The sequence below is a fragment of the Cervus elaphus genome, chromosome 6, assembly GCF_910594005.1.
Source record: "Cervus elaphus chromosome 6, mCerEla1.1, whole genome shotgun sequence".
Taxonomy (NCBI): Eukaryota; Metazoa; Chordata; class Mammalia; order Artiodactyla; family Cervidae; genus Cervus; species Cervus elaphus.
Window position 1 is genome coordinate 22,744,979 of NC_057820.1, and position 27,613 is coordinate 22,772,591.

Below are 27,613 nucleotides of genomic sequence, written 5' to 3' on the forward strand. Positions count from 1 at the left end.
AGACTTTGAAAAATTGTTGATAAATATCTGTGCTGATGAAAAGATAAATTTGGTATTTCAAATTCATTGGTAATTTATTTCTTCATTTTGGAAAATGTTGATAGAGACAGAGGAGCCAACTCGCAGTAATGACCGACAATCAATTTCCACTCCACCATTAGTGTACTGAAACTCGAGGTTCTAGAAGAGACCCATCTGTGTAATTTAAATCTTACCAAGTAGATCATGCACTAGACACCTTATTGCCTGTGAGTGAAAGGCGTGCTAACGACGACTCAGCGTTACAATCAAGTCAAATCTGGGAGGCATCTTTCTCAACTATGTTCTATACATTACTGATTTCTTCATAAACTTTGTTAGAGACATTTCACTTTTTTTGAACCCCATTACTGTGACTATCAATTATTAGAGCTTCCCTGGTGGCTCAGTTGGTAAAGAATCTGTCTGCAATGCAGAAGACCTGGGTTAGATCCCTGAGCTGGGAAGACTCCCTGGAGCAGGGAACGGCAACCCACTCCAGTGTTCTTGCCTGAGGAATTCAGTCGCTCTCCCTGCTGTCATAAATCACTTCTGCTGCTGACATGTTGCCCACAAAACCCCTTCCATTTGTCTTTTAATTGCCAGCTGAGAAACCCAACAGTTTAGATATGATTTTAAAATGCTTGTTATAGAAAAATAACCTCGGAAATAAGACCCCAAAGACGTACACAGAAGGTAAGAAAAGTGGAAGTGGCATTTATGGAGTGCCAGGACTCTTGAAAGACATTATTGAACCTTCTTGACAACCCTATGAGATAAGCATCATTATAACCAGTTTATAAATGATCAGGTGAACAGCAGTTAAGTGACTTCACAGAGTTAAAGATCTAGTTAAATGGCATGGCCAGGTTATCAGAATTCATGCTTTCTGCTGCGATGTGCTAATTTAAGTAAATCCTCCTTGTGACAATGAGTTCAACAGCTCAGGGACCATCTAGGCGGTTTTCCAAATGGCTGAGTTGTTTCCAAGTCTGACCTTTAGATAAAGTTTCTCTTGCACTTTCATTTGGAACCTAGTATCTTTTCATAACTAATACTGCAGTGAACTCTGACTCTCTTTGGCATTCACATGTGTATTCAAATACATACACAAATTACACATGTGAGTAGACCTTAAAGTTTGAAAGCAAATGGCTGGTTAAGCGTTTTACAAACTAAATCCAATTTTTATGAAGTATACATGAATATCTGTATGCCATTCCTGCCTATGCAAAGTAACTAACACTTGGTGTCATCATAAATTCTAGAGAGCTTAGAATAACATTTTTATAAGATACAGAATAATGTGAATACTTTACCCATCCCATAAACTGATTTATTTTTTAGAACAGTGTGAAGAGGAGTTTTCACCCAAAGAGTAGAAAATATTGATTTAGCAAACCTTAATTACTATCCTGGTCAGAATACATTAAAATGAATATTTTATCTTTTGCTTTAAAAATAATCCTATAAATTATAATGATTGGTTACCCCCTATATCTCCCTACCATCTCCCTAAAGGAAAGAGATACTTTTCTTTTTTAAAAACCTTGCTTTTTGGACCACTCAACATAAATTGTAGGAAAAATGCCAAACAAAAAATGTTGTGGTTTAAAAATAATTTTTTAATGAAAAAAAATGTAAGATTGGTTTTATCAAAGTTAACAAACCTTTATTAAAGGCTCAGAACTCATTTTTATATCTGTATTTAATCAATTTAATTTTTCATAATCATATAACGAAAAAGTAAAATACAAATTTAAATTCCAAACAACTATTCTTACATGAATTCAGGGCATTTATAAGCTTTAACAAAAAATATATATCAATCTGAAACAAAGTACTTCACCTAATAAATGTTCTCATAAGGCCAGTTACCTAAAAACAAAATAGAAACTAGGAACTGTAACTAATGACCTTTTCACATGCAAAACGGGGAAAAACACTTGGCACATGCACTCATGCTCACACACACACCCAAGACTCAGAAAACTGATAATTATCTTAAGATTTCAGGAATGAGTTTTTGCTACTGTTTCGCAAGCTCCTCAAAACACTCCACGCATCTCTTTTCCAAAAAATAATTTCTAAAATATGTATGGTGAGGTTTGACATATGTATTAGGTAGTTTAATAAAAGGCAATGACTGCAAGTAAAAACATTGAGATATCTGATTTAAGATGGAAAAGAATTTATTTCACTTTGCCATACCAGGATAACAAAGCAGCCCTTTTATGTCACCACTCATTCAAAGGGCATTACAAAACATTAACATAATGTAGTAGCCCATGTTTCTTTCAGGCACTTTCAAAGGGCATCTCAGACCCACAAAATCTTGTAACGAGTGTGCAAGAAAACAGAGCTGCAAAATGATTAGTAAGGCAAGATACTAATGTCTCCCTTTTTATTTGAACATTAACTTTCCATTTTTTGGAGGTTTCTGAATTAACATTCAAAGATATGCAGTATTTAAGTGTTAGGAATCAACATAATATCAGTAATCTTAGGTTTAATAGCTACTATCAAGCAACTGATTTCTAATGCACACAAGATAGTATGATAGTATATGTAAAAGAAGATGGCCTGAATTTTGCCCTCAAATGCGCAAAAAGAATTTTCTCTTTACCATTCCAAAACAGTCTTTGGCCTTGCTGAATAATTATAGAGCTGTTATTTTACTGTGAAGCAAAATAAGCCTTCAAGTGTCCCTTACTTGATCTGAGAAGGTCAAATTCTCTGTCCAACAGTTCCTCTTCTGTCAACTTGGAGAAATTGTCCTCTCCAAAAGGATTCCACCCTGACATATCAGGTGGGTTACTCATGTTCTTCTGATGTGTCATATTTGCAACTGCCTCTTTACCAGCAATTGACCTAGAGTAAACATTAAAAGAGGAAAAAAAATTATAACTGAAAATTTTAAAGTGGCCTGGTTCATACTTTATAAATACTTGATAAAGCAGATCATTTTATTATGATGGAGGTGGTAGATAAGGACATGCACTGGGAGAGGGACCACATGGGATCTGAATCACCTCCAGAAAGGTCACTAGCTGTTCACCCTTGGGCAAGTTCCCTGACCTCTGTAGGTCTCAACTTCCTCATCTGTGAAACAGGAGAAGCAGTATCTACCTCACAGGGTTACTGAGAAGAGTAAATGATTTAATACAGGTAAAGCAAAGAACATAAATAAATAAGCCTTCAATAAATATTAACTATTATCATCACAGTGAATAAACCTTAAAGTGAAAATCAGTTGCCATAACAAATAGTACCACTCTAAAATCACTACTGAATAAAGTGATTTTATGTCCTGGTTATGCTAAGACACCACAATAGCTTTCCTTTTGACAATAATTTTCCTTTTCCTTTCCTTAGCCTTAAACACTGCTGGATGTTGCTAAGCCTTACTTGCAGACGGCAGTTAGCAGAATTAACTGATGAAAACGGAAAGAAGGATGGAGACGCACAGGGACCAGAAGAGAGGACTAGTAAGAGAAAAGACAGAACTCGACAAAAAGATGGGCTCCAAATTCAGGAGCCACTTCAACCGATGAAATGACTCCACTCCACGATAACACCCACTCCCACAATGATTTCCTTTGTATTCAGTGGAAAAATACTTGCCTAGTGGCACTATAAGAGGAGTCCATCATGGGTCCAACCTGAGCTGGAAGTGATGAAGAGTAGGACACTAAGGCTGGGGAGAACTCTTGAGGGGAGGTGAGATACTCTGGTGATGCCTGTGGTTGAGACTGCTGATGCTGAGTGAGCATCTGCTGCTGCAAGAAAGCCTGCTGATACTGCTGCATCTGAAACAAAGCATGCCGTCACACAGCGACGCTCAGGGCACGAAGCGCTGTCAGCAGCGCGCCTGTTTACTCCACTGCACCTGCTACTTCACTCCTTCCTTTTCACACTGGCAACAAATCAGACACTGGAAAAACAACTTTTATCTGAAGGAGCAGCTTCTACAGAACACTACAACAAGGTGAAATAAATCTATTTAAGAAGTTGTTTAACTGGACTTATTGTAGCAATCATTTTGTAATATAGACACACAACAAATTATTACATTATCTACCTGAAACTAACATAATCTTATGTCAATTATACCTCAATTTTTAAGAAACTGGAAAGTTAGGCTCACCTAGCAGGATTCAAAAATTCTCCTTTAAATAAAAAAACAATACAGTAGTTTAAAGTCACTTGGTATGGTGGTTGCTATAAAAAAATGCCAAAACTATTCTCTGAAGCAAATGCAATTTTCCTTTGGGGGTTCCTTCCTTTCTTACTTTTTTTTAATTCAATAGACATTTGTCAAGTGAATGAAACATATGACAAGATACCCTGGGTAAGCAGTCATATCCTTATACTATGAGACAAGAGAAAAATACTATCAGTCTATTATGATCTGCCAAATCCAGGTTCAACCCAATGTAAAACTGCTTGAGCATACATAACTGGCTTTGATAAAATATATGTTCATTAATTAACTTGAGTTAATTCTGAATTATTAAATTCTAAAAAATACTATTCACACTGTGAATTCCAACACTGCAGTGTATACTCCAAAAGCAACCTCTAAAAGTTATGCACCACTTACCATTGCAGGATACTGCGACGCAGAAGGCTGTGGCTGATACACCGAATGCATTAACAGCTGCTGCTGAAGCATCTGCTGCTGCTGCACTGCATGCTGATACTACAGTTTGAAAAACAAATTCAACGATATTACTCCTGCTGCTTTTGTTCCATAGCCTTTTATTGTGAAGTATTGATCCTACCGTAACAATGACTTGGGTACTCAATAGCCAAACACTAATGGGAAATACCTATAATCAGTAAGTGACTGTAACTTACATCTGCTTATTGGAACTAGTTTCAAAATTATCAATGCAACATAATAGATGCAACTAAAAGCAATTTGCAGCACAGTTTAAGGATGTCTGGAAGAAACCTAAACCTGTTTACTTGTTAATGAAAGCCCCTGAAGTGATCTGTCTGCAGGAATTACAACATTAAATTTCCACTGTCCTCTGTCTCCCCTTCAATGATATCTTCTGGCCATCCAACGGCACCCCTATTTAACTCCTCTTCACTCTGGGTCTATCAGTCAAGAGCAGGGCACCAGTACACCCATAAGAAGTGTCATGCATATAATTGACTCAAAAATAGTTCAGAAAATGATGGAAGGATGATAACAACAGTCATTAAATTTAAAATATTTTAGTGACACTAGAAATCTGCAGGTTCTGATGAGGCCAAGGACAGAATAGAACTTAAGGTCATTTTTTTCTATGTCCCTTCTAAATGCCGACCCCCATACACCTACACACACACATAACACACATATAACCCAACACAGGCAAAAAAAGAAAAACATCAAAATAAGAACAAGAACCCAAGACAATGCTACCTCTGAAAACTTAATATCACCTTTTCAACAACATTATCAGTCTGTATATATACGAACTCAAAATGTAACTCAAAAGATACTACTCATCATAAACTGCAATACTTATTTGTGGTGCCAAATGACTGGGTGAACATTCTTTGCTTCATAAAGCCACAACACAGCCTATTTCCACAGAGCACCCTTAAGCATCTCACAGAAGGCACATAAAACGCCTTTTCTTTAATAAGCAGGAAACTGAGCAAACTGTTTACTTCAGTCCACAGCTCAACGTCCCATGAGACAAAAGGGAACTCACTGCTATTTACAACTGGCATGAACTTCACAGCTATAGAGGCTATACATACAAAAGATACAGATACTTCTGCATCTCAAGTGGCAGACCCACCTGCTGCACGTAGGCGTCCTGAAGGGGCTGCTGTTGCGGAGGGTGACGGGGCTGCAGGTGGAGCTGCTGCAGCCTCCAGTCCCCCTGCTGCAGCTGCTGGAGGACTCGGTGCTGCTGCGGGGGCTGCTGGGGGGGCCCCGGGCCCAGCAAAACCTCGGGGCCGTTTCCGGGCTTCAGCGCTCCTAGAAGAGGTGTTCAAAAACTTACATTAGCATCATCATGATTTCAAGGGGGTAGGACGGATAGGAAAACTGGAGCTGACATATATACACTATTACGGATAAAACAGACAACTGACGAGAGCCTACTGCACAGCACAGGGAGCCCTGCTCAAGGCTCTGGGGTGACCTAAGTGAGGAGGACGTCCAAAGGGGTGACACAGGTACAGGCAGAGCTGATTCACTTCGCTGCCCAGCAGAAACACAACGCTGCAAAGCAAATGTGCTCCATTTCAGGGAGTAAAAATTAAAGACTCATGATTTCAATAAAATGGTTGGACTTCAAAACACTCATTTCAGTACTCATTAACCAAGGCATCTATATCCTTATTTTATAGAAACTTCCAAATGAATGTAGTCTAAATGGATTATTTACTATAGCAAAAGCATTCATGAAAGTTAATTTTGTCAGTTACAACTCATGAACAAGTCATTTTCCATGCTCTCTCTCCATGGACACACCAGCCAGGCCAGTTTGAAATGTTCCACATTTCTCAACTGTATGATGCTCCATCCTGAGTCTGCATGTTTGCTGACAGGATTCTCTAACCAAAATGCCAGTTTCCACGCACTGCAACTGTTGTTATCCTTTAAAATTTATCTCAAATCTCTCCTTGTTCTTTCATCTAAAGCTTCCACTTGGTTTTATAACATTTATCTCGGCATTGCACACATTAACTGTTTACATGGCTATTTCCTAACTATTACTCCTGAGAGATGGGGTGAAGACTTTATTATTATTTATTTTAGCACCCCAATTAACTTTTTATATAACAGATGTTCAATAAATGCTACTGTAGAAAATCTACTAACACTGGCTCCTAAATAGAAATTTATCTATAAGCTTTATAAACTGTACCACAGGAAAACCCTACAAATAAACTTCAGAAATAACCAAGAGGATGAAATACACAACTTAAAAAGAGGAAATGTAATATACGGTAATTTCTATATTCTCTTCCAACAAGTTACTGTAAAATCAAATGTGACTATTTAATCCGAAGGGGGAAAGGGAGGGAGCGTGCCAAGGAGAAAGAGGACTCTTTCTCATCAATATTAATGTCTTCAAACCTCCACAGGCCTTAAATACAGCATCTCTATGAAGATAAGTTTTACGACTATTTCTAACTCTTCCAATTATAAGAAAATGCATGTTTCTTTTAATTATTCTTGAAAATGTTTACAAAATACAAGGAATCTATATGCACGTCTTGCCACTTGATGCAAAGAGCCGACTCATTAGAAATGACCCTGATGCTGGGAAAGACTGAAGGCAGAAGGGGACGACAAAGGACAAGATGGTTGGATGGCATCACCGACTCAATGGACATGAGTTTGAGCAAGCTCTGGGAGATGGTGAGGGACAGGGAGGCCTGGTGTGCTGCGGTCCATGGGGCATGACTGAGCAACAACTCTTAGAATTATAAGAAAATGCATATTCCTTTTAAATTATTCTTGAAAGTGTTTATAAAAATACGATATGCACCATGCATGCAGATTTATGCATAGCTCTCCAAAGTTTATTGTTGTTACTGAATCTCTAAGTCATGTCCTACTCTTCTGTGACCCAACAGACTGTAGTTTGCCAGGATCCTCTATCCATGGGATTTCCCAGGCAAGATATACTAGAGCGGGTTGCCATTTCCTTCTCCAGGGGATCTTCCCAATCCTGGAATCAAACCCATGTCTCCTGTATTGGCAGGTAGTTTACCACTGAGCCACCTGGGAGGCCCCCCCAAAGCATATTAAGAAAAATCAAGCTGTAGAGAACTGTATCTAGTATGAATGCATTTATGTTTAACCCAACATGAATTATTTATATCTGTGTTTATACATGCAAAAACATAAAAAGGACTGGGAGGAGGTACACCAAACTGTTGCTAGTCTACTTTAGGAAGAAAAAGATTGGAGATATCTACAGTTTTCTGAATATTACTGCTTTGTATGAATATTTTTTTAAATTTTATTCATGTGTTACTTTTATGTAAGATTTAATGGGAAAAGAAATCTTAAGAGATGTATACATGTGGCAGGCGGGGGGGGGGGGGGGGGGGGGCGGGGAGGTTGTTTTTTTCCCCAACTTAAACTGCAAGCATGGAAGAAGCAGCAGCGCTGCCCCTGTCATGGCATGGAGGAGTCTCCTGATAAACGTGAACAGTTTTACAGAACACCAGCATCAGACAAGGCCATCCTGTGGCAGTGATGGATCACGACAAGCCCACTCCATAATCATGTCTCAGCACTGGCAAAATCAGGAACACTGTCCAAGCCACAAAATGACCAAACTTCTCTCAATCCTGGCCAATATGACTGAATGTTGCTTTATTTCCAAATGAGGCTTCTCCATCTCTCCTTCTACATAATGATATTATACCCCTACCTCCCCCAAATTACCAAAAACAAGCCCAAACCCTTTCATAAGTCTTTTTAGACACCTTCTTACTGAGATACTCCCACAGATTTCCAGGGTTTCTGAGTAATAAACCAAATTTACTCAAATATAAGTGTGTTCCTAGTGGTCTCTGGCTGAAGGGCTGAAATACATGATAGGTAAGAGTAAGAGCATCCCCACCCCAGAAAGGTATAAAAAGGGAAATTCACGTTGAATGCTTGCCATGAAACAGCATTTTCCAAGATACAATACACCTTGTTATTTACTCTTTAAAACAGAATAGCTGTTTTCCCATTTTACAGAAGAGAACAGTGAGGCTAAGAGATGGTAAAACGGGAATTAGACATAAAGACTTCATACTTCCCTATGTTCCCTTTTCCATAGAATATTCCTCCATCGGGTATGCCTGATCACCACAGGCATATGTTACATCAGATAATATACTGTCTTCTTGAGCATGTATTATAGTTACGAGTGAACATTTCTGAAGGGCATATTATGGGGCAGGCATTACAGTAAGCAGTCATTTAATCCTCACACAACAATCCTATATTCTCATAATACATATGGGGCTTCCCTGCTGGCTTAGAGGGTAAAGCGTCTGCCTGCAATGTGGGAGACCCAGGTTCGATCCCTGGGTCGGGAAGATCCCCTGGAGAAGGAAATGGCAACCCACTTCAGTACTCTTGCCTGAAAAATCCCATGGACGAAGGAACCTGGTGGGCTACAGTCCATGGAGCTGCAAAGAGTCAGACATGACTGAGCAACTTCACTTCACTTATTATAAAAAAAAACAGAAGATACAGGACTGAAATTCAGGTTCATGAGACTCAATATGTGGGTTTTTAACCATTGTGTGTGACTGCTCAGTTGTTTAGTCATGCTGGACTCGGCAAACCCATGGATTCAGGCTCCTCTGTCCATGGACTTTTCCAGGCAAGGATACTACAGTGGGTTCCATCTCCTACTCCAGCAGATCTTCCCAACCCAGGGATTGAATCCACGTCTGCATCGGCAAGCAGATTCTTTACCACGGCACCACCTGGGAAGTCCGTTAAGAGTATTCTAATTTAAAATATACTAGTTGAAAACAATTTTACACAAATAAAGGCTAGAGTTTCAAATTCTTCCTTTCCAATACAATACAGAATTTTCTATACTCTTGAACTTTAGTATCAACTTCGAACCCCTACTAGTTGAAGATGACTCTAGGGATAAGCAAATTGTGAGGTTTTTATACCATACTTTTATACTGCCAGTAACTTACCTTTGCTGAGAACATTAGGAAAATAATTAGCTGAGTTTATTACACATTAGTAGCTTTATGTTTCTTAAAGTACTGTGTAATATACCTGCTTCACAATAAGTCTGCCAATAATTTACACTGCTAGGTAACCAAGCCATAAAAGGTTTATGTAAATCAACTATAAAGGGGACGAGGGTGGCAGGGCTGTATTACCTTTTGGTCTGTGATTACCGAATTCACCAGGAACAGGGACTTTAACAGGTGTTGCTGAACTTTGAATGGTCAGCACACTGGGAGTGGCAGTAGTAGAATTGGCCTTTGGTCTTTGCCTTGGTGCAATTGAGGTTTCTGTTGGTCCAATGGTGTCTGTTATTCTACAATAGAAGAAGAAGACATGTCACTCCAAATACTGGGATTATTTCTAATTTATGAAGCATCTATTTAAGCAGATGCATATTTATTATTATTGATGATCATGTTAGTCCTCTTGGCTTCTTCCTAAGTCTCATTATCAAGTATCAAATGTTAATAAAGATAAGGAAGTAAATGAAATAAAATGAACCAACTTCCTCAAACCAGACTGCTTCCACACATAGTCTGCCACTGAAGCCGGCAGAAAAAGAGTATAGGATTGCTCTTAAGGAGATAAAATAAACACACAGAAGCCTTCTCAGTAAGGTTGTAGACAAAAGTGAGAGCCAACTTTCTAAACTAGTCAGAAACATAAAAATAAACAACAAATAACAGTCTTCCTTAGCTTGGACTCGGCCTAAGAAAGAAAGAATATGTCCTAGGGCACATAAAACAAAAGAAACCAAAATGTTTAACAGGTGGAGCTACCGGCTCACCTTCAACTTCTTGAATCTTTATCTTTGCTTGACTTGAAACACTGAATGGAAATCATATAAAAGTTTTCACACTAGGATCTAGTTTAGGTCATAGATGTGAGTGGTCAAATGGAAATCAGGAGACACTAAAGATAATCTGAGAAGACACTTCTCTTTCAAAAAAAGCCACAAAAAATGTTTAACTTTCATAGTTATTAAATCTGCTTTTTATAAATTCAAAACAAAAACTCATACTTTTTAATAGGTCTAAGTTCACTTTTCAAAAGGACTGCAATAAAATCTCTTTACCAAGTTCCCTTAGCACATTTTCAAATGACCTGACACTTAAAATTTTTGCATATGTATGATTCATCAAGTAGACATCTGCGGCATGTAGAGAAAGTCCTGTCTACCATAACAGATCTATAGATCTGTCCACTGCACAGATTTATCATTCTCTCCTCTATCTGTAGACACCACAAGAGGGAGCCCTGTCAACAACTATCTTCTCAGAAAGAAAGGAAGTGAAATTGAATAGAAAGACTTTGGAAAATCATAGAAATACATTGCATATGGGCAGTTTTCTGAAAATAATATTTATGTTTTAGACAGAATGCGGAGGATACAATGAAAACTGAACTAAATTTAAGGCAATAAAAGATCACATGTACATATAACCAATTATCTCATTTAATCTAAAAAAGTATTTATTGAGTCCAAATTATGGATATGGCACTAAAGCCCATGCTATACTCTCTAAACTCAAGCAATCTGGGGGGAACATTATATACAGTCTTTCCATTTGTCTAACCATTCTTTATTCAGTGGGTAGTACAGGCAAAGCCTCATCCTGCCTTGTTCTTATTTTATTATATATCACTCCACAGAGGATTCACAACACACACAAGCACAGCAAACCTCTAAAAACCACATTGAAAAGCTGTGCAGACTTCCCTGGTGGCTCAGTTGTTTAGTCTAGCGTTGCCTAATTTATTTCCCTAATGCACCAATATCTACGATACAATTACTTTACTGATACCCTGCAAACATGACAGTGCCCAGTCTTCAAAGAGTTTACAGGCTACCTAGGAAGATATGGCGCATGTTCACAAAAATAAAACACAGAAAAAATAATTAGCACTAACACTAGTAATGTCAAAAGTTTGACAGAGTTATTCATTCTACCTTTAACCTAACTTGGCTAGAGAAGGCTCAGGTGAGAACTGGAGGTACAAAAATAAATATGACTTCATCAGACAGTAAAAGACATTAAGCAGCCTGTGAAAAAATGAGAAGAAAATGCCAGGATGAATTAGGCAAAGTGAAAATACAAATTTAACAGAAACGAAAAACTGAGTAATTACTGGTATCAACACTGCTATAAAACCTCATTCGCACTACTGTAGCCAACACAGAGCTGATTTTTTTTGTTTTGCTTTCTTTTCTTTCCTGCTAACCTGAACAATCTTCCTAAAATATAAACTCTCTCTTCTCTTAAAAGTCTTCAGTTTTTCCACCTGCCAGGACAGTGATTCTCAACCCTGCCATCTTGAAGATACAAATCACATTAAGTTTAACATGTTTAACAGTCCCAAGAGCAGATGCAAATTTTGGGGGATGGAAGGGAACTTTTAAGAAGTAAAACAAAAAGTTCACAGATTGAAGGTAGGGCAGGCAGATAATATTCACGGTTTTAAAATATGTAAATAATGATACTGGCTATTTAAAGACTCCCCTTCCCCCCGCATTGGAAATATGACTTTCACATGGAAAAATAAGATTAATTTTTTACTTTACCATTTATAATTTTTCAAGTTCTTTACTGATACTATCAACAAAAAGGAAATTTATATTATTGACCAGTAAGGATCAATGAACCCTATTATTCAATATACATAATATATAGTTTAACATACTATGAATAGCACTGTGAATTTTTGTTAACTATTTCATTTGTTTGTAAGTGTATAGCTATAGCTTGTGTCATGGTGAAAAGATATTCAAAGCATTATTTTTCAATTGACTCATGCTTTTTAAAAAATTTATACTTAAAGATTTAATCATTGACAAAATAATTATTTTAAAAGACAAGTAACAATAAAACTAGCTGACAAGTCTGACAATAATTCATAATGACCATTCAACTATAACAGCAGCTGTTAACTCCAGCTATATCATGAGTAAGACAGTCAGTCAAGCTGGATCCCTGCAAGTTAGATGTAACTTTACTCCTTTGTCTCCTACTCAAGAGTATTTTAAATTCAAATGAATGAAGATAACAGTTTTAGAGTGATGCTATTTTTAAAAATTAAGTCATTCCCAATTGATATTTCAACAATTTACAAATAGCAGATTATTTCTAACACATCTCACAACCAAGTTCCAAACAGCAAACTGACTACAAGGTTGAAAATTCACCTGCCTAAAGGCCAAAATCCAAATTTCTCAGCATGACAGAGAATAAAGTTGCTGTGACTGACATTCACCTGCCTCCTCAGCTTCATTTCCCAACCTCCTGTAGATGTGCCCTTATCATGCTCCCATCTTGCAGCTCACAAAGGCTGTTCTTACCTGAAAGGTCTGCCTGTCATAGCTTCCCACCCATCACTCCAAGTGACTAGACTACTCATCCTTCAAGAAAGAGTCCAGCAACGCCCGCCCCCAGGAAAGGATTCTCCCCGAGCCCCTGTCCTCTCTTCCTCCACGCTCACAGCCTCATCACCTGCAAGCTGTAACTGTTCATTGGTGTATCTTCACTTGAATGGGAACTCCTTAGAAATACACCGCTTCTTTTTCTTTGGGTCCTCCATATCTATATCCTGCATATAACAAGTGTGTGACAGATGGTTTTACGTATTTCATGTCAAAACACTTTGCCTAAGTGAAATACAATACAAACAGCTGTGATCAAGAAATCTCCCCAAATATAAAACTATACCTGATAATCTAAAATACAGTCCTATCTACTCACTTTTAAACTCAAAAAAAAAAAGAGGAGAAAAGGTTATCATTAATTCAACCATTACTCAGATTTAGGCCTTAACCTACATAATCTGTATCAAACATTAATGTAGTGAATAACTATAAAATTATTTAAAACACTATAATATTCCATGGGTCTCAAAGAGTCAGACACAACTGAGAGACTGAACAACAACAAATATTCCTCTATTGGTCTTAAAAATGTTGCCATTGTAACTATTCATTGTAAACTACATACAGCTCTTCTTTTCATAAATCAATAAAAGGTCATTACTAACAATAAAATAAAACACAGTATTTCCTAAATTAGTTGTCATGGGATGAAATAATGACAAGTCCCACCTGTAAGATGACCCAATGTAACATCACCAGTTACACAATCACTTCATGAAGGCAGAGAGGGAGCAGTTCAAGTGTGACTACTGTCAAACCCTGTTATCTCACACAAAAAGGCTTACTTTGAACTTGCTGTCTCAACGTCACACTACATGCAGTGAGGAATACAGTGTTCTTTGTGGGTGAAGATGCTATTTAACCAATGACATCTGCTAGGATTAAAAATGAGTACTGTTCCCTGCCCCCCCGCTTTTTTTTAATAAATGCCTTTTCAAATTTCAGCATAGCTTTGCTTACCTGGCTTTTATTTGGCTTTTCCTAGAAGCTGCTTCACTAGCAGTCATCGGTTCAGGAAGAGTTGAAGGAATAGGAGAATTCTTGGAAGAAAAAAATAAAACATTTCATTTTAGTTTTCGTTTCAATTGCAGAAAGTTTTATTGAAACATTGCAAATATATTCTTAAACTTTAACAGCACTGTCTGTGAGAAACTATTTCTTCACCTCTTCACTTTGTAGATACCTACAAGTTGTTGACACATATTTGCCCAATCTAATCCGCAAATATCACTATGTGTTACACTCAAGTGTCGCTTTCTTATTTGTATTCCAGAGAAACCCTTGGAAAACAGAACAATATTAGATTATATAATACATATATATATTATAACCACTTTACAAATGGGTAAACCTGGGGTATAAAGGACCACACAACGACTATTTCACACACTGGAAAAAGAAGCAAACACCAAGTACATGAATTAAGTGCTGTTTTACAGACTGAAGGTAATTTTCATGACACTGCTTGTCAAGTCCAGCAAACAAGAACAGAGGCTTCGCTCACTTGCTTCTGCTCTCTGGTGTTCAGTTTACAATAATTACTCAAAAAAAGTCACAGTAAGTACTCAATAAATGTTTGCAGAGTGAAAGGCTGAAAATCCAGGCAAATGTCAAATAAAATTCATTACTAGAATGTGAGCAATGACTTTCAGCTTCAACCAAGAATATATTACACTGACATAACAAGAATTTCAAAAAATGAAAAGGAAAGGGACCAAATTCCTTCTTTTTTCTTAGTGGAGTGGATTAAGTTATATACAAAGGAAACCTATAAGAAAAAGTAAGGCCACTCAAGTTGAAAAAGCTTAAAAATCAGTGTTTTGATTCTAGACCTTTATTAAAGTTAGCAGACTTGCCATGTACTGTTAATCTGATATAGTGAAGTACAGGGTGCAGACAACAGACACATTCAAAGCCTTTTAATGGTATCAGCTATAATACATCTTCCCTGAACTACACGCTGGGTTTTACAGTTATTATTTCTAATCCTCATAATTACTATCCTTGTTTTACAGAAAAAATAACAAACATTAAGCAACTTCCCAAAATATACAAAACCAGTCACTGATATAGACAACTGAGTCCAGTTCAGTTCAGTCCCTCAGTTGTGTCTGACTCTCGGTGATGCCCTGGACTGCAGCACGCCAGGCCTCCCTGTTAACCACCAGCTCCTGGAACTTGCTCAAACTCCTGTCCATCAAGTTGGTGATGCCATCCAACCATCTCATCCTCTGCCATCTCCTTCTCCTCCTGCCTTCAATCTTGCCCAGCATCAAGGTCTTTTCCAATGAATCAGTTCTTCGCATCAGGTGGCCAGAGCATTGGAGTTTCAGCATCAGTCCCTTCCAATGAGTAGTCAGGACTGATTTCCTTTAGGATGGACTGGTTTGATCATGCAGGTCAAGGGACTCTCAAGAGTCTTCTCCAACACCACAGTTCAAAAGCATCAACTCTTCAGCACTTGGTTTTCTTTATGGTTCAACTCTCAAAACCATACATGACTACTGGAAAAACCATAGCCTTGACTATTCGGACCTTTGTTGGCAAATAATGTCTCTGTTTTTTAATATGCTGTGTAGCTTGGTCATAGCTTTTCTTCCAAGGAGTAAGCATCTTTTAATTTCACGGCTGCAGTCACCATTTGCAGTGATATTGGAGCCCATGAAAATAAGTCTCTCACTGTTTCCATTGTTTCCCCATCTGTTTGCCATGAAGTGATGGGACCAGATACCATGATCTTAGTCTTCTAAATGTTGAGTTTTAAGTCAGCTTTTTCACTCTCCTCTTTCACTTTCATCAAGAGGCTCTTCAGTTCCTCTTTGCTTTCTGCCGTAAGGGTGGTGTCATCTGTATATTTGAGGTTACTGATATTTCTCCCAGCAATCTTGATTCCAGCTTGTGCTTCATCCAGCCAGCATTTCATACGATGTACCCTGCATAGAAGTTAAATAAGCAGGGAAACAATATACAGCCTCAATGTACTCCATTTTCAATTTGGAACCAGTCTGTTGCTCCATGTCCAGTTGTAACTGTTGCTTCTTGACCTGAGTACAGATTTCTCAGGAGGCAAGTAAGGTGGTCTGGTATTCCCAACTCTTTGAGAATTTTTCCACAGTTTGTTGTGATCCACACAGTCAAAGGCTTTGGTGTAGTCAATAAAGCCGAAGTAGATGTTTTTCTGGAAGTCTGTTGCTTTTTCTGTGATCCAACAGATATTGGCAATTTGATCTCTGGTTCCTTTGCCTTTACTTAATCCAGCTTGAACATCTGGAAGTTCACAGTTCACGTACTATTGAAGCCTGGCTTGGAGAATTTTGAGCATTACTTTGCTAGCGTGTCAGATGAGGGCAATTGTGTGGAAGTTTTGAACATTCTTCGGCATTGCCTTTCTTTGGGATTGGAATGAAAACTGACCTTTTCCAGTTCTGTGGAACTGAACCCACTTCTCTCCATTTATAATGCCTATGCTCTGTACACCAAGGGCAACCAAACTTTCTCAGTTTACAGAATGCTGAGTATCTCAGCCATTTTTCATGACACCCCCAGCCCAACCATGCTCCTAAGAAATCTAACAGTCCTGCTTTTTCAATAGTCAACTTAATAATAGTCTATGCTATTTCAGAGATGTCACTGTGATCCCCTCAATGATGTAAAGTGTCCTGCAGTGCCATCAAATCCACCATAGCTCCCCAGAGCACCCCAGCACTTATACTTTGTATCTGCAGCTTTGCATCAAAAATACTAATTACAAATATACCATTACATCACTTGTCATGAAACAAGTGACTCTGAAAGCATATATACCCACACATGATGAAATGGATTTTAAATTCATATCCTACTTACTTATAGTACAAAAACTACTTACATTGATGTTGGAGACTGGACAATCCTTTTTGGCAAATTTAAACGCAAAATATGACACTTGAAATATATCGGGTCTCCGCTCTGGATCTGGTTCAAGCATGAACCCTACAAGAATAAACCAAAATGTTAAGAAGTTTCACTGAACACAGAAGCAATTAGAGGCACATTAAAAAGATATATACTTCCATTCTAAGGTTAGTGATGCTTCCAGTAAAATTTGGGAATGTTTATAGAAAATACAAAAATTGTTATTTTATACATTATCCCAAGCTAAAGATAAATGAGTCCTAAGACAGATCAGTACTGAAAGCATGAATTACAAATATGAATATTCTTCTGAGACTCTGACACAAAACAAAAAGTGAGTTTAGTCAACACTGGGGAATTATTCAAGAAAATTTCTGGGCTATAGTAGGGGTCCTTATTTTCACTATTATCTAAAATAACTTTTACGTATCTGCTAATATTTTTAGATATATCAATTTTTAAGGGCTTCTGAAACATGAAGAGAAGACTAAACTATATGCATTACAATCTACTTAACAAAGTAGTATAGGGAAGTAGTACAGGGTCGGCACTGTAGTTTTCTTAAAACACATTTTCCTCCCACATGGATGACAGCAGTATTCATCATAGTTCTGTATTTCAATATGCTATCCACAACATGTTTAGAAGTACAAGCATAGTCTTACGGTTCTATTATGAACAGTTTTCACACCAATCCTACAGCACTGCTTGAAAGGCCTGACCTTTTTTCTAACCAAAATGGCCACTACATTTCTTGAACTACTTGCTAAATTACAATTTCACAAGAAGGCCGACATTTATACTGCATCCTATACATGAAAAAAACCATATTTTGTTACGGTATTCTTCATCTTCTAACTCTGCTTCATTGATTAAATTCTTATCATGTTCAAATCATTTTTAAACCTACTTGCAATATAAAGTTTACAGCATTAATTAGACAATATTCTGAAATTTGCTAACAAAATTATGTTGAGATAAAAGTATATAAATAACTACCTTAATATTACAAATCAAAATTAAATCCTCCTTTCAATCATAGGTAATATTTGAACAAATAACGTGTAATACATCGCTGACAGCATGATAAGTTAACCTGGTTAAAAACATGGTTGGATGGCAAGTGCCACTAAGCACAAACAAGTTATTTGAGAGATTTTGAACTCAGTTTTATTATATTCTGCACGTCACTTGGTTTTATACACTTAAAAAGGCTAACATTTACCACTTACAAAATTGATATTTTATTATTTTATCATGTTAGAATGAAATAGCTCAAAACATTTAATTCTAATATTAGTTGATATTCAACCTCATTCCAGAAAAGATCTGAAAAATCTACAAGGTTTATTTTATCCTCCAAAATCATATTTTATCTTGATAGCAATACATTGTTTTAGAAGCAACAATAGTATATGATATGGGAATACATTTATACCAACTTTTATAAATGCTTATTCATGTAATTTGTAAAAGTGAAACAAATCACAAGAAACTTATAAAATTGATAAACTTAAAACTTTTCTATCCTAACAATTCAGTTTATTTGGCCTTTAAAATCTTATTTCAATAGTAGCTAATTATAAATACTTTTTCCTATAGAGGACTTGAAGTGGCATACAAAACTGTAATTCTTTTTTAATATATGAGAAAATTAAGACTAATGAAAAAGTAATGGCTAAAAGGAAGAAAAAAAAAAGAGGGATAATGTTGTCAGTAAAGAAATTACATGTTTGGTTCTACAAATGCAGGGCCAAAACTGGAAAAATTTAGCTCTCTAGCTGTCAACACAAATAGGGCAACATGATCCATTATATGAATTGCAATATTCTTAAAAACAAACCAGGTGCTAAGAAAAAGCACCATTTCTAATATTGAAAGCAAAGAGAAAATTCCCCTTTGAGTCTTTCTAAAGATGGTTCCCACTGAGTGAACAATGTTCCTAAGAAACTACAATGAGTGACACACAGTCAGGTCTTATACCCGCCTTCATGCAGACCAGTGACCTAACAACAAAATGCAGTTCAGGAGAAGAAATTCTACAGGAGTACAGAACAATGAGGATACGAAAATACACTTTCCTGGCATGGCATAATCTTGGGAAAGGTTTTCTGAGTATCTAGAGAGGAATGGCAATCCTTTGGGCAACCCTGTATTTTTTTTTTCTTTTACAGTACATGAGAAGCATTGAAGAGAAATAAATAAATTTGAGCTTTTATGTTTTCTAACCAATATCTGTATAGGTAACTCTCTCTCTCAAGTTAAGCATAGCACATCTCCTAATGATTAAGTAACCAGGCTGTCGGTGTATTGACATCATCTTACAAGCAAACAAAAGGACCTCTAACTCCCCTAGCTCACATTTTCATGTAGGAATACATTTTCTGGAGGCTGTTTAGTTTGTCTGTTGTTGTTGTTGCTCACTAAGTCATGTCCAACTCTTTTGCAATCCCATGGACTATAGCCCACCAGGCTCCTCTGTCCATGGGATTGTCCAGGCAAAAATACTGGAGTAAGTTGCCACTTCCTTCTCCAGGGGATCTTCCTGACCCAGGGATTGAACCCAGGTCCCCTGTTTGGCAGGTGGATTCTTTACTGTCTGAGCCACTAGGGAAGCCGTCCCTGATAACAAAAAGGTTGGGGACTGCTGGATTAATGAATACACACGTCTAACTGATCTAAAAGTGAATCAAGTTACTAAGTTTTTTAGAAAAGACAAAAAAGCTAGAATACACCCCTGTTTACCCAACTTAAAATGATCATGTTAGTCACCACAAGACCACTCCCATTAACTTTGCTTCTATTGCAAATATAAAATCAACTTTTAAAAAGTATACATGTATATGTGTGTTAGTCGCTCAGTCATATCCGACTCTCTGTGACACCACGGACTATAGCCTGTCATGCTCCTCTGTCCGTGGGATTTCCCAGGCAAGAATACTGGAATAGGTTGCCATTTTCTCCTCCAAGGGATCTTCCTGACCCAGGGATAGAACTTGCATCTCCTGTGTCTTCTTGCATTGACAGGCAGATTCTTTCTCACTAAGCCACCTGGGAAGCCCAACAGGTGTTGGTAGAACGTGATAAAAAGGAAACCCTTGTGCAATGTTGGTGGGAATATAAATTGGTGCAGCCACTATGGAAAACAGTATGGAGGTATGTCAAAAAGTTGAAAAAAGAACTATCATATAATCCATCAATCCTACTTCTGAGTATGTATCTGAAAGAAACAAAAACACTAACTCACAAAAATATGTGCACCCCCAAGTTCACTGCAGCATTATTTACAATAGCCAAGACATGAAAGCAACTTAAGTGTCCATCAATGGGTCAATGGATATAGAAAATGTGAGAGGTGTGTGTGTGTATGTATGTATATATACCAATGGAATATTATTCAGTCATTAAAAAAAAAGAGAAAGAAATCTTGCCATTTGCAGCATGGATAAACATGAGGGTAGCATATACGCTAAGTCAAGTCAGTCAGACAGTGCTGTGCTGTGCTGTGCTTAGTCACTCAGTCGTGTCTGACTCTTTGCAACCCCGTGGACTGTAGCCCGCCAGGCTGCTCTGTCCATGGGATTCTCCAGGCAAGAATACTGGAGTGGGTTGCCATGCCCTCCTCCAGGGGAATCTTCCCAACCCAGGGATTGAACCCAGGTTTCCCACATTGTAGGCGGATTCTCTACCGACTGAGTCACCAGGAAAGTGGGTAGCCTATCCCTTATACAGAGGATTTTCCTGACCCAGGAATCGAACCAGGGTCTCCTGCATTGCGGGCAGATTCTTTACCAGCTGAGCTACCAGGAAAGCCCAGGTCAGACAGAGAAGTTCATTATGTGAGTAACATAATGATTTTATGTATATATGTATTATGAAATGGGTGACCACAGTAGATATAGTAAATATCTATCACCTCACAGAATTAAACATTGTTTTCCCTTGGGATGGGAACTCTTTAAGATCTACTGTCTTAGCAACTTCGAAATATACAGTACACAGTACAATATTTTTAACTATAGTCACATGCTGTATATTACATCCTCAGGACTTACTTTATAACTCAAAGTTTATACCTTTTGACCACCTTCATCTCTTTCACCCATCTCCCACCTTTGGCAATCAGCAGACACTGCAAGATCCTCAATAAAATCCTTAGTCCAATTGTGATAAAAAAAAAACATTATACTTAACAACAAAATCATGCCACTGATATGGTGATTTATAACAAAAGCTTCAAAGAAAGGTTAAATTTCAATTGGCTAGAACACTCAACAGCCAAAGAAAATTCCTCAATCTATTTTTTGAGCATTCCAATTAATCAGTTCTTTCATGCTTCTGATGCCCTAAATTTTGCAATGAAGGAAGAAAGCAACTGGTTAAAACAGAGTGGCTTGATGGGTCTGATGTTTATTCATATATACTCAAAAGGTATGCTTGCTCTTTGAAAAAAAAAATACACATTTTGCAAAATGGCAAGCTAAAAATAACAAGGCTAATGGAGAAAAGAGAGATGAGACAAACCACTGAAAACCTATACAGCTCAGTCACCAGAACTCTGAGAAAAACATTAATTGGTATCTGAAAAGGTAACTTGGACTGCCCAGGCAGGTAGCTTATTTGGCTGAAAGCTGTCAGAAGGACAGAAAAACATATCAAAACAAGACTAGGAGGTTATCCACCAATAAAGATAAAGTGCAGTTCTGAGCCATAAAGGATGCTATTCAGGAGGCCATCCATTAGCAGAGAGTCACACAAAAGCTGAGAGGTAGACCTCTCTGGGAAGGAAACCCCAGGTACAAGCACTCATGTTTAATATTCTCCAATTAGAGCTGAAAGTTCATGCTGGCAGTGAAGCAGCCAAGCTTAGGGCTATTTCCTTTCCCCTGTAAGTTATAACACCACCTCCCCCACGCCATTACTCTGGTTCCCCTCACCTAGGAAAAACACTCTATGTGAAGTAGTGTAGTTTTTGTGTTCAGCTGACATAATCCTCTAATTTCCAACATGTATGGGCAAATCTACATTAAAGAAATGTGGATTTCTTTAAAGAAACAAAGAAGATTATGCTTTAAATAAGTTTGCCAAGTGAAGCAACATATATCCTTTTATGCTCCATTTCGATTGTTTTTCTCTTGGAGTGTTTGCTCTGTGTTTTGGGGTGGTTTTTTTTTGAGTTACATGAGCCTCATAAATTACAAAAGTTAGTCAATCACCAAATGTGTAACAAATCATCTTTTGCAGAAATTATACCATGTGCATATTCAAGAAATTAAGTTACAGGATCTGTCAAAAACGAAGAAAAAACTCTGAAAAGAGACTGTAAGAAAAACTGAGGCATTCTTTTGGAATGAAATGTCCACAAGATTACTCCTTCTGATATTACACTTAGCTTGCTTTCTGATTTTATAATCAACAAGGAATAAACAGTAAAAAATGTGGCAAATAAACTACAATTTTAAATTGGAAATAGTTTGATCTAAACAAGAAACAGATCAGGTTATTTTGATTTCAAAAGTACAAAGACTGAATAATGAAATGTTATGCTGGAAAGTTTTTCCAGAAATTCCAGTTTCCTTAATTACATAACCTCTATGTTCTATAAAAGCTTATCTAGAGCTTAAAAACATCCATGTACTAATCAGTAATTAGTCTATTTTCATTCCTATAAAAGTCTTATAAACATCTTTTTTTAAAGATTTTTTTGATGTAGATAAATTTTAAAATCTTTATTGAATCTGTTACAATATTGCTTCTGTGTTTTTATGTTTTGGTTTTATAGCGGTGAGGTATGTGGAATCCTAGCTCCCCAACCAGAGGTCAAACCAGCACCCCCTGCACTGGAAGGCAAAGTCTCAACCACTGGACCACCAGGGAAGGCCCTGAACATCCTTTTAAATGTATTTCTTGACTATAGCAGTTTCACAAAATTATAATAACATGAAATTAAAAGACTAGTTTTAGGTAAAGGAACAGAAATAGCAGGCCCTGCGTATAGTACCTTACAATTCTTTTCATAAATTTCCAAGTACTTACTTATTAAGCAATGTATGTTATGGGAATAACGAGAGTTGTCTGGGATGGTGAAGCTGCCGTCACAGATGGCAACCTGGCTCTCACCAAAAGGAAGAGTGAAGAAACAAAGTTTATACAGTAAACATCCCAGGGCCTGGAAAACAAAGAAGCATGAATATCATCAGAACTCAAGTATCAACTTGATCACAAGAGCAAAAAAAAAAAAAAGCCACAAATGAAAAACTAAATATGTTATTAAGAAAACAAAAGCCTAATGTTTCTATATTGACTCAATCTTTTCACAAATTACAACTTAAATTAATGTGTGTGGCTAGATGGATGAATTAATGCTCTCATAGAACACTAGATCATGAATGACAGAACTAAAATTAGAAGTGACTGGTTCCCTTTGGAAGAAAAATTACATTTTCATTTCTTTCACAAAGAAAATATATATTTAGTACACAGCTAGCATGTAACAACCAACAAAGCAAGCACAAAGCTCCTTGTAGCAGAATATTTTAAAAATTCACTATAAAACACATTTTAAAGCTCCAAGTTTCAAATAGGAGTTAGCCAGCACAGTTAAATTTATCAGACACCCATCAACACTGATTATTCACTGAGCACATGTCATTATTTCATAGTATAAAAATTAGTTCTCTACTTCTAAACATAATCCTACAATTTTCATTCTACATTATACTAGTCATATTTGTACCTGAGTAATCTATATAAAATTCAGAAAGAAAGGGCTCTGTCTGCTTTGCTTGTATGGATTCATAGACATCACAGTGCCAATAAATCTACTTTCTGACAATGAATACAAAACACCCTAAGACACAAATTGTGTCTGGAAAAGTAGCACAGGAAATTTTTAGCTAAACTGCCAACAGCTCAAATCTGAGACGTGGTAATAAAATGTGATTTTCTGCTCAAGAAATCATTACACTGTCACAAGAAGTGTCGCCTACAAAGCGTTATGAGTGTAAGGGACAATTCTAACTCTAAACTGATTACATAAAATTATCCAGTAGTTACTATACAATGACATCAGCAATAACTGAAATCTGGCCTATCTAAACACTAGCGCATCAGCTGGCCTTTGTTGGCTTTTTCGTCACACAGCAACCTGGCAAGCCAATTAACAAATACACTAGTTTTATAACTGCTACGAAGGTCACAAAATACAGAAATACCTTTCTGAGTTCAACAGTATTAATTTACAAAACATTATTTTCAATATTACAAAAGTCCTTTAACGAAACAAGTTTAGAGACTCTAGAAATTTCAATATATTAGTTCAAAAACATTACTAGATTATTTACTATGTGACTAATAAAACTACAAAGATTCTGAATGGAAGTAACGAGTTCAATGTGGCTTTAAAAAATTTATGATGCATTTTTCTCTAAGGAAGATATTTTCAGCTTCTATACTGCAAACTGAGCATAAGGCTTCCTTAACAGCACTAAAAAAATGACTATTAATGGTGTAATGTCTGCATTAAATTATACCTTTCTTCTGCCCAGATGACAGTGAAGCAAAGGAGATCTGCTTTTTAGCCAGTTTTATCTTGTCACTCAAACCTTCAGTAATGTGTCTTTTGTTAGAGTATATGTTGTGGGAGTTCCCAGGTAACAATTTTAGATAGCAATGCCAGTGTACTTCAAAAACATTAATCTAAAATACTCTGCTTCAGAGTGTGAACACAAGGAGGTGTCCTAATTTTTTTCACACCAAAGGCATTTCCCTCTTTTTCCATTTGATACAATGAGAACTGTTCAGGAAACAGGAGGGAATGAATGACCTAATTCTGAGGGTTGAGTATCACCATCTTCCATTTTCCCCATTAAAAGGTAACATGAAGCATCTCTCACTGAACTTCCTATTGGTCAATAAAATCAGCATCCTAGTTCTCAGGATAAAAATAACCTACAATAGAAATTTCAAAGTAAAAAATGAATTTCTCCAAAATACATATGCTAAATGAATACTTTAACCTCAATATCATAACTCTCTAAATACTGTTCTGAAATAAGATCAAAATATAGCTCTTAACTGATATGAACTGATTTCTTTTTCTGGATATTCTCAAATTCACACCTAAAATGTTGTAGGCATTTCATCTGAGCTATGACAAGCATAAAAATGGTATCAAGGAAATTGAAACTCTATCTCTGTCAAGCATATAAATACATTCTGTTTTCTGATAATTTTTCTGGCTTCTTTTTTTTTTTTTCTGGCTTCTTTTTTATCTTTGAGTATCTATTTGTCATCCCACAGCTATATCCAGTTACCCATTATAGAAATGCCACTCCATATAACTAACCTGTAAATGGAATAAATTTTAAACTTGTTGCTGTTTAGTTGCTAAATTATGTCCTACTCTTTTGTGACCCCATGGATTGCAGCCCTCCAGGGTCCTCTGTCTATGGGATTTCCCAGGCAAGAATACTGGAGTGGGTTGCCATTTCCTTCTCCAGGGGAGCTTCCCTGACCCAGGGATCAAACTCATGTCTCCTGCATTAGCAGATGTACTCTTTACCACTGAGCCACCTATCGCTGACAATTTTAGCCATCCTGGCACAAATTTTAAGCTTGGGGAAAAACAAACAACAAAGAAAGACTCCCTCCTTTTTGTTAAGACATTGGGTAACAAACATGTTCTTAAAAGACTTTTTTTAAATCAACCCTTGATGATTTCAAAACAGCAGTCAACGTATGAATCTGTTGTTTCCTCCGCTGTTGAAATACTCTTTTAGGTAATGTGGGTTTCAACACTAGTCACAAAATTAGGCCAGGAAAAGACTTCCACAATCACCTCCTCTAATTAATACCTTCATTTTATAAATTAAGATTCAACTGAATTTGTTTTCTACATTATACTACAAGCTATTTACTATAAGCCAATTAATGAATCAAATGTCAATGCTGAGAAGAGCCAACTGAATTTGAGTTATACAAGCTGGGAATCTGTAAGCAGGAGCAAATTGACTAAATCAAACCTATTTGTGGTTTCATTCAATTACATACAAATTCAACTACCACAAGATTTAAGAACCACTGATGAAAAAGTGCATAATATGTAGACAGAGGGAAAAATATTGTAGATACTCTTTTTTTATTACCTTGCAAGAATATTTCCCAATCTCTATAAAAGAATTTGGTCAGGAAAGGAGCACCAAGAAGATATTCATTTGCTTTCACCCATTACGCCTGACTGCTTTCTAAATATTATGCTTTAAAATGAAATCAAATGACTTTTCTTGTAAACTCTAGAAATACTTCTGAATGTTTTTCCTCAGTTCCTAATATGGCCACTGGTGGCAGATATGGCTGAATGCTTGTTAAATTTAAATGAATTCACATTTAAAATAGTTTCCTGCTAGTTTATTAAATATAGACAAAACACATTTTACTTATGAAATAACCTCAAAAGACATATTGACTCTCTAACATAAAGTTCAACTCTATAGAAACATGTTGTGTGTGTTAGTTACTCAGTCGTGTCCAATTCTTTGAGACACCCTGGACCGTAGCCCCGCAGGTTCCTCTGTCCATGGAATTCTCCAGGCAAGAATACTGGAGTGGGTTGCCATTTCCTTCTCCAGGGGATCTTCCCGAACCAGGGATCATACCTGAGTCTTCTGCACTGTAGGCAGATTCTTTACCATCTGAGCCACAAGGGAAGCCATAGAAACATGGTAAACCTCAATAATTCAATCTATATATAGATGCTAAAGAACCTCAATATACAGAGGTTAGTCAACGGTATGTTTATAATTTTTTAAAAATTTTACTCATGCTAGTTTCCACTAAAAAGATCCTAAAATACTTGAGAAAATTATAAGCATAACCAGTTAAGAGTTATGGCCAGCTTTTCCAAAACTGCACTCAAATCAAAAAAATTTTAACCGTCATATATAATCTAAATTCTAAAAAATACTGTGGTAAAAAGTTACGTTATGTGGAAACTGTTTACTTGCTTTTTTATACCTAAGTTTTCCATCTCCGGATCAAGAAGATATGTGCTAATATTTTTCTTCTGCTATTAGTAAGCTTTACTGTCCACCACTCTCTTCTACTTATTAGGAAATAACCTTGTGGAGGACAGGGGGAAGATAATCAACTGAATTCAGATCTTGTTAATTTGGTTAGTGAAAATGTCAGCCTTTCTTGGCCTTACCCAGATATCAGCCTTGGTGGTGATAGGCTTCCCTCCATAAAGGTTGATCATTTCAGGGGCTCTGTATGACAGAGTTGTATACCTGGCAGTAAATAAGTAAAATGGAGCGGAGATATAAAAAAAAAGACATACTGCATTGTTTCTACATAAAACACTACAAAAACTTCTAGGTTCAATAACATTATAGAGAAATAATACTGCTTTAAAAGCTCATTAAAAGCCCATCAAGTATTAAACAATACAAAGCATTATACACGTTTGTAACAAGTGCAATTGCATCTGTGATCATAAACACAATTTTTAAGAGAAAAAATTAAATAAAGACAATGTACTGGAACTATGGTTTTCCTTGAATTTC

The 27,613-nt window shown here is 36.8% G+C and overlaps 1 protein-coding gene across 2 annotated transcripts in view; it reads right to left on the bottom strand.

Moving 5' to 3' along the window:
* Nucleotides 1–27,613, bottom strand: part of BMP2K (BMP2 inducible kinase) — a 114,229-nt gene that overhangs the window by 24,800 nt on the left and 61,816 nt on the right. For both annotated transcript variants that reach the window (XM_043906387.1, XM_043906386.1), the window contains exons 6-14: nucleotides 27,256–27,337; nucleotides 23,088–23,220; nucleotides 17,026–17,129; nucleotides 14,118–14,197; nucleotides 9,889–10,049; nucleotides 5,820–6,001; nucleotides 4,622–4,720; nucleotides 3,643–3,827; nucleotides 2,732–2,889 (exon numbers count right to left, since the gene is read on the bottom strand). In XM_043906387.1, coding sequence (XP_043762322.1) covers nucleotides 2,732–2,889; nucleotides 3,643–3,827; nucleotides 4,622–4,720; nucleotides 5,820–6,001; nucleotides 9,889–10,049; nucleotides 14,118–14,197; nucleotides 17,026–17,129; nucleotides 23,088–23,220; nucleotides 27,256–27,337 — 1,184 coding nt within the window. The remainder of the gene's footprint in view (nucleotides 1–2,731; nucleotides 2,890–3,642; nucleotides 3,828–4,621; nucleotides 4,721–5,819; nucleotides 6,002–9,888; nucleotides 10,050–14,117; nucleotides 14,198–17,025; nucleotides 17,130–23,087; nucleotides 23,221–27,255; nucleotides 27,338–27,613) is intronic.